The 12,530-nt window shown below is 39.8% G+C and overlaps 1 protein-coding gene across 4 annotated transcripts in view; it reads left to right on the forward strand.

The window, feature by feature from the left end:
• Positions 1–12,530, forward strand: part of UGGT2 (UDP-glucose glycoprotein glucosyltransferase 2) — a 263,834-nt gene that overhangs the window by 173,797 nt on the left and 77,507 nt on the right. For all 4 annotated transcript variants that reach the window (XM_062194020.1, XM_062194019.1, XM_062194017.1 and 1 more), the window contains 3 exons: positions 1,852–2,041; positions 6,282–6,440; positions 6,777–6,862. In XM_062194020.1, coding sequence (XP_062050004.1) covers positions 1,852–2,041; positions 6,282–6,440; positions 6,777–6,862 — 435 coding nt within the window. The remainder of the gene's footprint in view (positions 1–1,851; positions 2,042–6,281; positions 6,441–6,776; positions 6,863–12,530) is intronic.

The raw sequence follows: 12,530 nt of genomic DNA on the forward strand, positions 1-12,530 counted from the left end.
TGCAACTGAAATTGGGCCTTTTTTCCTTACATTTTTAAAACATTTAATTTTATTTGAAAAGCAGAACAGTTATGAAAGAGGGAGAAGCAGAGAAAGAGAGATCTTCTGTCTACTGGCTCATTCCCCAGTGCATCTGGGCAAGATCAAACCGGGACCCAGGAACTCTGTCATGGTCTCCTACATGGGTGGTAGAGGCCCAAGTAATTTGGCTGTGATCCACTGCCCTCACAGGCACATTAGAGGATGCTGGATAAGGAACACAGCAGCCAGGACTCAAATCAGCATTCCCAAATGGGATACTAGTGTCTAAATCACTGGTAGAATTGTTTTTATTGGATCACAAAGAAATTGTTATTTGCAGCATCCCTGAGGTACTTTGGGACATTTTTCTCTACTTTTGACAGTAATAAGTTCTTGCTTTGTACATTTACTCCGTGGTTGTTTTCTGTATTTCTGCCTACTACTACTTCTTCCTCTTCTTGCTCTTCTTCCTCCCCCCTCTTCTTCCTCCTCTTATGCCTCTTTCTTCTACTTCCTCCTCCTCCTGTTTTCCTCTCCTTTTTTCCCTTCCTCTTCCTTCTTTCTTCTTATCTGGGTCTCTCAATGAATATTGCTGCCTGAGATTCACATTCTTCATAAATTCTCCAGGAGTGAGGTCTAGACCTAATTACTTGATTCTTATGAACAAAATAGGACAAAAGTGATAGATTGTCTTGCTTGTAAAAGGTGGTGACTTTGGTCTTGGTGGCATCCTTTCTCTTTGCCTCCTTTTGTGTACTTCTCATGAGACATAATGAAGGTAGCCAGCAGCCAACCACAGGAAGGAAACCACAGCACTCATTTTTTTTTTTTTTTTTTTTTTTTTTGGCAGGCAGAGTGGACAGTGAGAGAGAGACAGAGAGAAAGGTCTTCCTTTTGCCATTGGTTCACCCTCCAGTGGCCGCCGCGGTAGGCACACCGCGCTGATCCGATGGCAGGAGCCAGGTGCTTCTCCTGGTCTCCAATGGGTGCAGGGCCCAAGGACTTGGGCCATCCTCCACTGCACTCCCTGGCCACAGCAGAGAGCTGGCCTGGAAGAGGGGCAACCGGGACAGGATCGGTGCCCCGACCGGGACTAGAACCCGGTGTGCTGGCGCCGCAAGGCGGAGGATTAGCCTAGTGAGCCGCGGCGCCGGCAAGCACTCATTTTGATAGCACTTAAGGAATGAGATGATCCTGGAAATAGATCTTCCTCCATGTTGAGCTTTGAGAGACTTAGAACACAACTGATGCCTTGCTTGCAGTCTCAAGATAGTAAAAGTCACTTATATTCACATAATTATATGTTATATTGAGAGATAAGTCTAAAATACAATAAAACTGCATATATGTCTTAACAGCTTTATTAAGCAGCAAATTGCAACTCAATACTGTTTGATTTTCATTAAACTATTAAAATTTCTACTTAGAATTTCAACTGACTCTTACTTGTTTCCTGGGTGTCATTTGTCTTCATATTGGTAGTAGTGGTAAGAGTTAAAATAACCCAAAAATAGACCATGGTCAAATTTAAAGATGAATCAGTGAGTGAATACAGATCTTAAACTATGGTAGCCTGCATAAATCAGGTATGTCATTAAAGAATTCTCATCAGGTTTGGTAAGAAATAATTAACAAAGCTATATGATATATATAGTCTTAAAGTGCCAACAAAATAATAATTGTCTACTTATAAGCATTAACTTTTCTGTAGTAGTGTGTTTCAATTTGATTTCAGATTTTCTTATGTTGTTAGGCCATTTCCACATTTAAAATACTTTAGAATAAATATTAATCTTAATTTTGTTATATATTTTTATGTTTTATCAACAGCTTTTACCGTTTTGTTCTGGAGCCAGAAGTGTTGTCAGGGTCTGATAACGTTCCTTCTCTTGGACCCATGGCAAAATTTGTGGATATTCCTGAATCACCTCTTCTAACCCTCAACATGATTACTCCAGAAGGCTGGTTGGTTGAAATAGTACACAGCAATTGTGACCTTGATAATATTCACTTAAAGGATGTAAGTTATGGCATAAAATCATATAAAGAAAAATTATTCAGAAATCACAAAAATTAAACAGAAACATTTTAGAATTGATGTCCAGAAACTGGGAGATAAATATTTCTTTTTCCTCAGTATCCTCCCTTTGGCTTATTTCCAAATTTTCTCTGTGGGTGGCATCTCCTTTAAATTGTAGCCATTACCTTGACCAAAGCGTAAGCATTACCTTTAATAGTTTGCCTGAAATTGTTCATCATATTTGTATTTTGCACTTTTTATGTGTTGCCTTTTGCCTAAAGCTTTCCTTCTTGGTAAACTTCTTTGTAATCCATGTAATATATTCACCAGTATCCCCAAGGACCCTTAAGAAAGAAGCTAAAACTGAGTCATAACCATTATCTGAAATCAGTTCAACAAGTCAAGCGAAAAAAAGGGGGAAATAATAAAATTTATGGCAAAAAATTTAGAAGTAAATTTTGTAAAGAAGTTTTTAAAAAAAAATCCCTGTTTTCTTCATGATTAGTCAAATCTCTTAACAGAATCTATTGGATTCTTCATAAAGTAAGTGTTTCATTATATATCAAGCAGGTAATTCCAAAGACACTAACCAACAGTGTGAAAAGTTCACAGTGGGGGATTTAACACAATTTAGAAAAGGTTTTAAATGGAGTCTGCTGGTGAAAATTTCAGCAGCTCGGGCCAGCGCCATGGCACATTAGTTAATCCTTTGCCTGCAACGCTGGCATCCCATATGGACGCTGGGTTCTAGTCCCGGTTGCTCCTCCTCCAGTCCAGTCTCTGCTGTGGCCCAGGAAGGCAGTGGAGGATGGCGCAGGTGCTTGGGCCCCTGCACCCACATGGGAGACCAGGAGGAAGCACGTGGCTCCTGGCTTCAGATCGGAGCAGCGCTGGCCGTGGTAGCCATTTGGGGAGTGAACCAATGGAAGGAAGACCTTTCTCTCTGTCTCTCTCTCTCTCTCTTACTATCTGTAACTCTACCTGTCAGAGAGAGAGAGAGAGAGAGAGAGAGAGAGAGAGAGAGATAAGGTTTTCCATCCGCCTGTTCACTCTTCAGATGGCTGCAACAGCCGGAGCTGCACAGATCCAGAGCCAGGAGCTTCCCTGGGTCTCCCACGTGGGTGCAGGGGCCCAAGGACTTAGGCCATCTTCTACTGCTTTCCCAGGCCATAGAAGAGAGCTGGATCAGAAGTGGAGCATCCAGGACTCACACTGGTGTCCATATGGGATGCTAACACTGCAGCCAGCGGCCTTACCCACTATACCACAGCACCGACCCCTAAAACTCATTTCTTTCTTTCACTTTTCCTGGGTTTTTTCCTCATCCTTTGGGCATGAATAGTTTCTCAAATTTCACATTCCCAACTGTCAGGCAGCTTGTCAGAGTTCAGGTCACAGATCAAGATCAATGTTAGTGCTTGTTTGCTTTGGAGCATGTGTCATTGGAATGATATAAAATTGCACGATTAGCAGCAGAAATACTTGAATAACAAGTAAGATTTAAAGATAATTATTGGGGCTGGTGTCATGACATAGCAGGTTAAGCACTGCCTGCAACACCAGTATCCCATATGGGTTTCGGTTCAAGACCCAGCAGCTCCGCTTCCAGTTCAGCTTCCTGCTAATGTGCCTGGGTAAGCAGTGAAAGATGGCTCAAGTTCTTGCGGCCCTGCCATCCATGAGGGAGACCTGGATGAAACTCCTGGCTTCAGCTTGCCTAGCCCAGGTTGTTATAGCCATATGGGAAGTGAACCAGTGGACAGAACATGTCTTTCTCTCGCTTTCTCTTTCTCCCTCTCTCCCTCCCCCCTCTATCTCTCTCTCTCTCCCTCTCTCCCTTTCTCTCCCTCCCTCCCTCTCTCCCCCTCCCCCCTTCTCCCCCTTCCCACTTCTCTCTGTGACTGCCTTTCAGATAAACTGTTTTTGAAAAAAAATGCTTAAAAAAGATAATTGTTAACACAAATGCTACTCTTTGCAATTAAACCTAATCTATTTTAAAAGAAGACACTCTTTAAATAGCCACAGAATAAATCTTTTTATAAATTTCATTTGCTTCCTGAGTCATGCTTGAAAGGTATTAAATTCTTACCTTGTATACAAGTGTTTTGATTTATTTATTCAAAAGGCAGAGTCAGAGAGATCTTCCCTCCACTGGGTTACTCCCCAAATGGCCGCAATTGCTGGGGCTGGACCAGGCTTGAAATCAGATGCCTGGAACTCCATCTAGGTCTCCCACAGAGGTACAGCAGCACAAGGATTTGGGCCATCTTGCACTACTTTCCCAGGTGCATTAGTTGGGAGCTGGTGTGGAAGTGCAACAGCCAGGACTCAAACCGTGCCAGCATTGCAGGCTTAACCCACTGTGTACTGATGCAAGCCCCAAAAAGTAACTTTTGGATAGAAAGGAGAGTTGGAAATGTAAACATCAATAAAGGTCATTAACTTTCATATTGTTAAAAATATAGCTTGAATATTAGAACTAATTAAATCACCTTTATAAAATTATTAGAAAACTTCATTTATTCACAACCCTTTGAAAAAGAAATTGGCTGTTTTGGGTGTTATGATTTGACTAAATCTATATTACAGGTATATATGAATGAGAAATTTTCACATTAATGCAAAATGAAGAAGACACTAGTCATAAATTGGTTAAATATATTTGGTGTCTGCTTTAGAATATAATAGGAACAAAGCTATCAAGCTTTACTGCAAAATCTCTATAGATACGATTGATTTCCTTTAAAATGAAGAGTTGAGCTAGATGATCTATCTTGGATCTCTTAACTTTTAACTCTTTTATATTGTGAAACCATTCCATGAAAGTCTTCCCATTCAAGAAAATTTGTATAAGGACTCTGGATACAGGTTAATTAAGTATATGAAGTTCATCACTGGAAAAGTAATTTCTACAACTAATTAGAAATCTAAAGTTATTGAAACAAATACTGTTTTCAGAGAAATTTTTCTTATTTTTAAAGCAATAAAATTATAAGAACAAGATTCCATTAAATACTGTATACAGAAGTTGTCTATTTCTGAGGTATTAACAGGAAAAATACAGAATACAGAATATTTCCAAGTAAGTCTGAATCTGAAGCATACCAAACGGTAGTGTCAAAATTTGATATGATGAAATAAAGTCAAATATAAATAGCATAACTGTCTTAGTCTGCTGAACAAAATTCCAAAACTATGTGAAAATCGCTCTTTGTTTTATTTTTGTGTTACATTGTTTATGTGAAATATAGAAAAAATTTAGCCCTAAAATATGCTATTTGCAATAAAGGATAATCTGGAGACAGTTGTAATATCTAGCAACAGAGACAAGCAGATGTTCTGAGAAAACCATATTGAATAAAAAAAGTTACACTTTCCTAGGAAAAAATTATGAAAAGTATAAATAGATATCAATATGAATATTTAAAGGAATGTTTAGTCTTTGGGTGCTTTCTCTCTGTGTGGAACTGCAAAGATTAATTTTGCCACCCATGTTAGAGACCTGTATTGAGTTTTGGACTCTTGGCTTCAGCCTGGCCCATACGCAACTGTTAGACAGTTGAAAAGTGAACCAGTAAATGGGAGATCTCTCTTTGACTTTCAAATAAATAAATAAATTATAAATAAATAAATTCTCAGAGTAGATACACTATTGATAATAAAACAAAAAGCATATTGTCATCTATTTTTAAGTGAATATTTTGAGTTGTGACAAAAATGAAAATTGGTGACTTCACTGAAGAAAATTAACATTTTTAAAAATTGATTAAAAGTGAACTGCACTTATAATTAAATAATTATAAGCATAAATTTCTGAAAAGTTGAAAAACTTTCTGAAAAAGAAAGCAAGGAACAATAACTTAGCTTACTTGCACACTCTGAAGTAGGTTTTTCAGGGCAGCAACAAACTGTAACAGAGTCTTTAAGGAATATCCCATCTAAATTCGTCTCAAAGATATCCTTAGAGCATTACAAATTCCAGAGCACATATCCAGGTCTATATCATTTCTCCTGCCTGATGATGTTGGTGTATTTACGTGAGATTGGGGTAGAAATGATATCATGAGAAAAAAGTCCATCATGGGCTTTTATCTTGAAGAATTTGATTCAGCTATTAAGTTCACTGATGAAAAAAAACAGTTGAAGTTATCTACCAAAACACATTGATATTAAAATCATATATATTTATTGTTGAATTTGTTTTATGAAGGCTACTAATATAATCATGTTTCCACCACAGATTGAGAGAACTGTTACAGCAGAATATGAACTAGAATATCTACTACTTGAAGGACATTGCTTTGATTCAATGACAGAACAACCTCCTCGGGGTCTGCAGTTTACACTAGGCACAAAAACTCAACCTGTTATGGTAGATACAGTAGTGATGGCAAATCTTGTAAGTGTTTCACATATTTAATTGGTATATTTAAAGTAGATGCTTTGATGAAATTCTCTAGGTGTTTGCTAACAGTAAGAGAAAATAGTCTGTGTTCTGCTACTTTTGAACAACTCACAGAAAGGCAAATTGAATTCTTGAGTAAGTTAATTAAAAATGTGAACAAGCATACTTTGAATACGTGCTGTCATAGGTCTTTGTAAATTCTCCTTTGGAATTCATTTACGGAATTTACTTGTTTCACAGTAAACACTTTCTTGGATGATTCATGTATAATCTTTAGTGAACAGTGGATGATTTTGGTCATAAAATTCTATTTTTTCCCCACCTTAAAAGGGTTATTTTCAATTAAAAGCAAACCCAGGTGCTTGGATACTGAAATTACGTGAAGGAAAGTCTGAAGATATTTATCAAATAGTTGGGTAAGTTAGATGAATCGCCTTTTTTATTTTTTATTTTTTAAAATTTTATTGGAGATTTCAGGAACAGAGAGCTCCCATCTCCTGGTTCACTCCCCAAAGACCCGCAGTGGCCAAGGCTGCACAGGTGCTATTGTGGGCTAGGTTGGTTCTAAATTCCTATTCTAGGCTCTTGCCTCTTACTTGGAGAAGTGTTCTTAGTACAGGCACAAATTCAGTGTACAAAGTGATAAAAGGTGAGGAAAACACACACACAGGTGGGTGTTGTTCAGGAAGAATGGGGCCATGAAGGGGAGGGAAGTTATGGGAGGGGAAAGCCATTGTAATCCATAAGCTATACACTGGAAATTTATATTCATTAAATAAAAGTTAAAAAAAAATTTCAATACTCTGCTTGCTCTGGGTCCACATGAATAGAGGAATTTCAGTACATTGTTCCTCAGTGTCCATGGGAAGGGAAAGAGAGCCTCCTCTCCATTGCCAGGCTTCTTATGAGTTTAGAAAGGGGAGTGGTTATATGGAACCACCCCCAGGTCAGAGGAGGTATATCCTGGGGAAGGGTTCATTTTGATTGACAGGAGGATGGATAGGATTTCATAGGCAAGGGAGGCGTGCCTTCCAGCTCAGACTGTAATCTAACTACCTGCCTTATTCCATATCAATACCAGAGTTAGGAACCAGGAATATAATCCAGATTTCCCACATGGGTGTCAGGAACCCAAGTACGTGAACCATTTCCTGCTGCCTTCAGTGTCTGCTGGAGTCAGGAGCAAGAAGTGAGAATCAAACCCAGACACTTGATGCAGACATCTTAACTGCTAGGCTAAAGGCATGCTCCTATAAATACCTTCCAAGTTTTTGGTCTGATACATCTGACTTCAAAACAACAATTAAATTAAAAAGACTGAGTTAAATCCAGTTGTTAGCAAGATGGCAGAATAGAACTTCCCAGAGTTCATCCTGCCACAGAATTTGAGCATGAAAAGACCTTCATATGTTTAAGTATGTTCCTTCTAGCTAAGAAAACCAGGTAAAAGTACTACAGTATCTGTTGTGCACAAAACAGGAAAAGATGCATTGTAAAGGATAACAGACAGTTTTACTCTGTCTGCATTACCCTGATAATAACCCCAAGCAGCAGAGTCTTGGGAGAGAGTACCTCTTCTTGGGGAGGAGAGTAGAATTAATTCCTACCCTTCCTGAATTCATTCCAGTTGGTAGTTAAGAAAGTGAGTATTATACATTCTAAGTGCTATAAAGTGATAGTAGTATAGAAAGTAAACAAAATATACTACAACATTTGTGTTTTATCCTTGTAAAAGCTGTGATTCCAAGGCTGAATTTCAAGAACCATTCATGCTTAGCTTCAGCTGCTTTGATCTTCTACAAGCTTCATTGCCAGGAAATAAGCTTTTCTGTCTGATTCACCATTATATTTTGCAAAAGAAAAGCTCTTCAGAATTGAAGTGTAATTCAGATCACTTCTTTATCACTAACTGTAGGATCTTGCATAAATTTCTTTGTGATTTTAAGTCTTTATTTTCCCATTACAAAAGGAGCTAAGCTTCTTACCTTAGTGAGGACTAAATGAGATAATTTTCATAGAATGCAATATCTTACATATTGAATAAATGTTCTGTTTCTTCTTCACTTATTTCTTCTTCCTTCTTCACAGAATACAATTCTAAGATATCATGCATATTATGTAATAAAATATTAGGTTTTATTTTATCTTCTTTACCATTATTTTCAGTGATAAACTGTATAGATAGATGCTTTATGGAGAAAATTACCCCTTGCATTATATTTTATGTACCACTAACATTAGTAGAAAATTAATATTCTTCATTCATAAATTCTGGCACTGCTGCCTGCAGTGTCAGCATCCCACATGGGTGCTGTTAAGAGTCCCGGCTGCTCCACTTCCAATCCATCTCTCTGCTATGGCCTGGGAAAGCAATAGAAGATAGCTCAAGTTGTTAGGCCATTGCACCCGCTTGGGAGACCTGGAGAAAGCTTCTGGCTCCTGGATTCTGACTGGTCCAGCTCTGATTCCGTGCCTCATTTTTCTTCCTGGGTCTGGCTTATTTCATACAAATGTCCTCCAGTTGCATCCATTTTGCTGCAAATGATAGTTTCATTCTTTTTTATAACTGAATCATATTCCTTTGTGTATATGTACATACTGGATTTTCATTATCCATTCACCTGATGATGGACACCTTGATTGTTTCCAAAATTTGGCTATTGTGAACAGTGCTGCTATAAACATGGTGGTGCAGGTATCTCTTTGATACTTGTGTTCACGTTTTTTGGGTTTATACCCAGTAGTGGGATTGCCAGATCATATGGCAAGTCTAGTTCTAGTTTTTAAAGAAATCTCCACACTGTTTTCCATAGTGCTGTGCTAATTTGAATTCCCACCAACAGTGTAAAGTGTTCTCCTCTCTGCACATCCTTGCCAGCATTTTTTTTAAAGATTTTTATTTATTTATTTGGAGGTGGAGTTACAAACAGTGAGAGGAATGACCAGAGAAACGTCTTCCTTCCATTGGTTCACTCCCCAGATGGCTGCAATGGCTAGAGCTGTACCAATCCAAAGCCAGGAGCCAGGAGCTTCTTTTGGGTCTCCCATGGGGGTGCAAGGGCCCAAGCACTTGGGCCATCTTCTGCTTTCCCAGGCCATAGCAGAGAGCTGGATTGGAAGAGGGGCATCCGGGACTAGAACCAGCACCCACATGGGATGCCGGCACTGCAGGCAGAGGATTAACCTGTGCCACAGTGGCAGCCCCTTGGCCAGCATTTTGTTATTCTCTGTCTGGATTTTAGCCATCCTGACAGAAATGAAGTGATACCATGGTTTTGATTTGCATTTCCCTGATGGCCAGTGATGTCGAGAATTTTTTTTTCATGGGTTTGTTGACCATTTGTATTTCTTATCTTGAGACCTGTCCTTGAAGTCCCTTGCCTGTTTCTCAACTGGATTGGTTTTCTGTTGCTGTTGAGTTTTTAAGCTGCTGATATATTCAGGATATTAATCCTTTGTCAGATGCATGGTTGGCAAATGTTTTTCCAGTTCTGTTGGATGTCTCTCTTTTTTTTTTCTAGACAGGCAGAGTGGACAGTGAGAGAGAATGAGAGAGAGAAAGGTCTTCCTTTGCCGTTGGTTCACCCTCCAATGGCCGCCGTGGCCGGCGCGCTGCAGTCGGCGCACCACGCTGATCCGAAGGCAGGAGCCAGGTGCTTCTCCTGGTCTCCCGTGGGGTGCAGGGCCCAAGCACTTGGGCCATCCTCCACTGCACTCCTGGGCCATAGCAGAGAGCTGGCCTGGAAGAGGGGCAACCGGGACAGAATCCAGCACCCCGACCGGGACTAGAACCCGGTGTGCCAGTGCCACAGGCGGAGGATTAGCCTATTGAGCCACGGCACTGGCCTGTTGGGTATCTCTTGACTGCTTTTCATATGTTTGGTATATGATACTAGAGAGGTTTCAACCAAGACTGCATTCTTTCTCCACAGTACCATGAGCTGCTCCATTGTTAACTGGCTTTGCACTCTCTGGTCCTAGCAGTAACTGAAGCTCACTTTGTGGAAGGCTTCTGTGGGCTCTTTGATTTTCTGTGTTGCTCCCCCTCACTTCCCTCTAATCATCTGATCCCCACTGATGCATCTCTATTCCATTTGGCTGATTAACAACATGTTTAGTCCCTAGGCTCTTTTGAGAGCCTCTTTGGTTGGTAGTGGTGTTTTTGTTTTTGTAGTTTTTTAAAAAGATTTGTTTATTTGTAAGGCAGAGGGGCGAGGGTGGGGGCAGGGGCGAGGGCGAGGGCTCTTCCATCTGCTAGTTCACTCCCTAAATGGCCACAACAGCCAGAGCTGGGCCATTCTGAAGTCTGGAGCCAGGAGCCAGGGGCTTCTTCTGGGTCTCCCACATGAGTGCAGGGATTCAAGCACTAGGATCATTCCCTACTGCCTTCCCAGGTGCATTAACAGGGAGCTGGATCAGAAGTAGAACAGCCAAGACTGAAACCAGTACCCCTATAGGATGCTGGCACTGCAGGTGGCAACTCCACCTTGCTACACCACAGTGCTGAATCCTTGAGAGCCTGTAATTGTGGGAGTCTCCTCATGCATCTGGTGCCATATTGGGAGGGCATAGGATAACAACAAAGCCCAGTCTGTCCTGCATGGCTGTCACTTACCCAGCAAACTCTAATTCAGTCCAATCACAAAGGGAGTAAGCACTCTCCTGGCTCCTCAACTAAAGCAGTCAGAGTTAGTCCTTCTCAGATATCAAGCCTTAGGTCCTGATGCACTTTACCTTTTCCAGCTGTGAACCAGACACAAGTCTTCTGTTTATCCTAACTTTGAATGTACATTGCTGTGCCCTCCCCCTACAGTGCCTGCCTTACTGAATTTAGGATTAGATGGTAATACTTGTCTCCTTCCTTTGCCCAGAGGGGGGACTCATGCCCTAGCCCCAGCTCCCTACAAAGAAATTCTTCAGTTTTCATCTCCAACATCCCCTTTTTTTACACATTTGGTCCCTCTGAGGGTCAGTTTGCAGAGAATGGTGGTAGTGCAAGATTAAAGCAATTCATTCTCCCTCCAATGTCTGGTAGCAATCTCATACGTGCCCCAGTGGAAGCATTCTAGTCCCCTTTTATTTCATACTCCACCCCTCCCATCTTATCTTTTGTTCTATCCTCTCATATTACTGTTGAACTCACTGAATTTTTTTCAATTTTCATTGTCTTTTTAATTAATTTTTAACAGATTAAATATGATTTATAGATACAATTCTAACAACATTGTGATATTCCTTTTCTCCCTCTCACCTTTTCTCCCTCTCACCTTTCCTCCCTCTCACCTTACTCCTTTCTACCTTTCTGGGTTTTTTTTTTTTTTTTTTTGCTTTTGAGGTAAAATATTTTAAATTTACATTTCAGTAGAAAGGCTTAGTACTTCACCAAATAAGAAGTTTAACAAATAAAAAGCAATAATATCCTGGTTTAATGGGAATGTAGACAATGACTATAAGCAGTAATTGAATGGAAAAAATGACCATTTCATCCATATAAAGTTTTTTGTCAATTATTCATAATAACTTTTCAATGAAGTAAAACCAATGATATTGTAATGTCTAAATATTTCCTATATAGTTATAAGAGTGGGATGGTTGGATCATATGCTGGATCCAGTTTCAACTTTCTGAGGAATCTCCATGACATCTTTCACAATAGAGTACTAGTTTGCATTCCCACCATCAATGGATTGGGGAACCTTTTCCCCTACATCTTCAGCAGCATTTACTCTTTGTTGATTTCTATGTGACATCCATGGTAACTGGGGTAAGGTGAAACCTCAATGTGATTGTGAGTTGCATGTCCCTGATAGCTAGTGATCCTGACCATTTTTTCATGTCTGTTGTCCATTTGATTTTCATCATTTGAAAAATGCCTGTTCATGTCCTTTGCCCATTTCATTTCTTAACTGGATTGTTTTGTTTGGTTGTTGTTGGGTTTTTTGAGCTCTTTATAGATTCTACATATTAATCCTTCATCATTTCATAGTTTGCAAATATTTTCTCCCATTCTGTCAGTTGCCAGTTTAAATGTTTCCTTTGCTGAACAGAAGCTTCTTAGGTTGATGTATGCCCATTTGTCTATTT

The sequence above is a fragment of the Lepus europaeus genome, chromosome 6, assembly GCF_033115175.1.
Source record: "Lepus europaeus isolate LE1 chromosome 6, mLepTim1.pri, whole genome shotgun sequence".
In the NCBI taxonomy this organism is placed as follows: domain Eukaryota; kingdom Metazoa; phylum Chordata; class Mammalia; order Lagomorpha; family Leporidae; genus Lepus; species Lepus europaeus.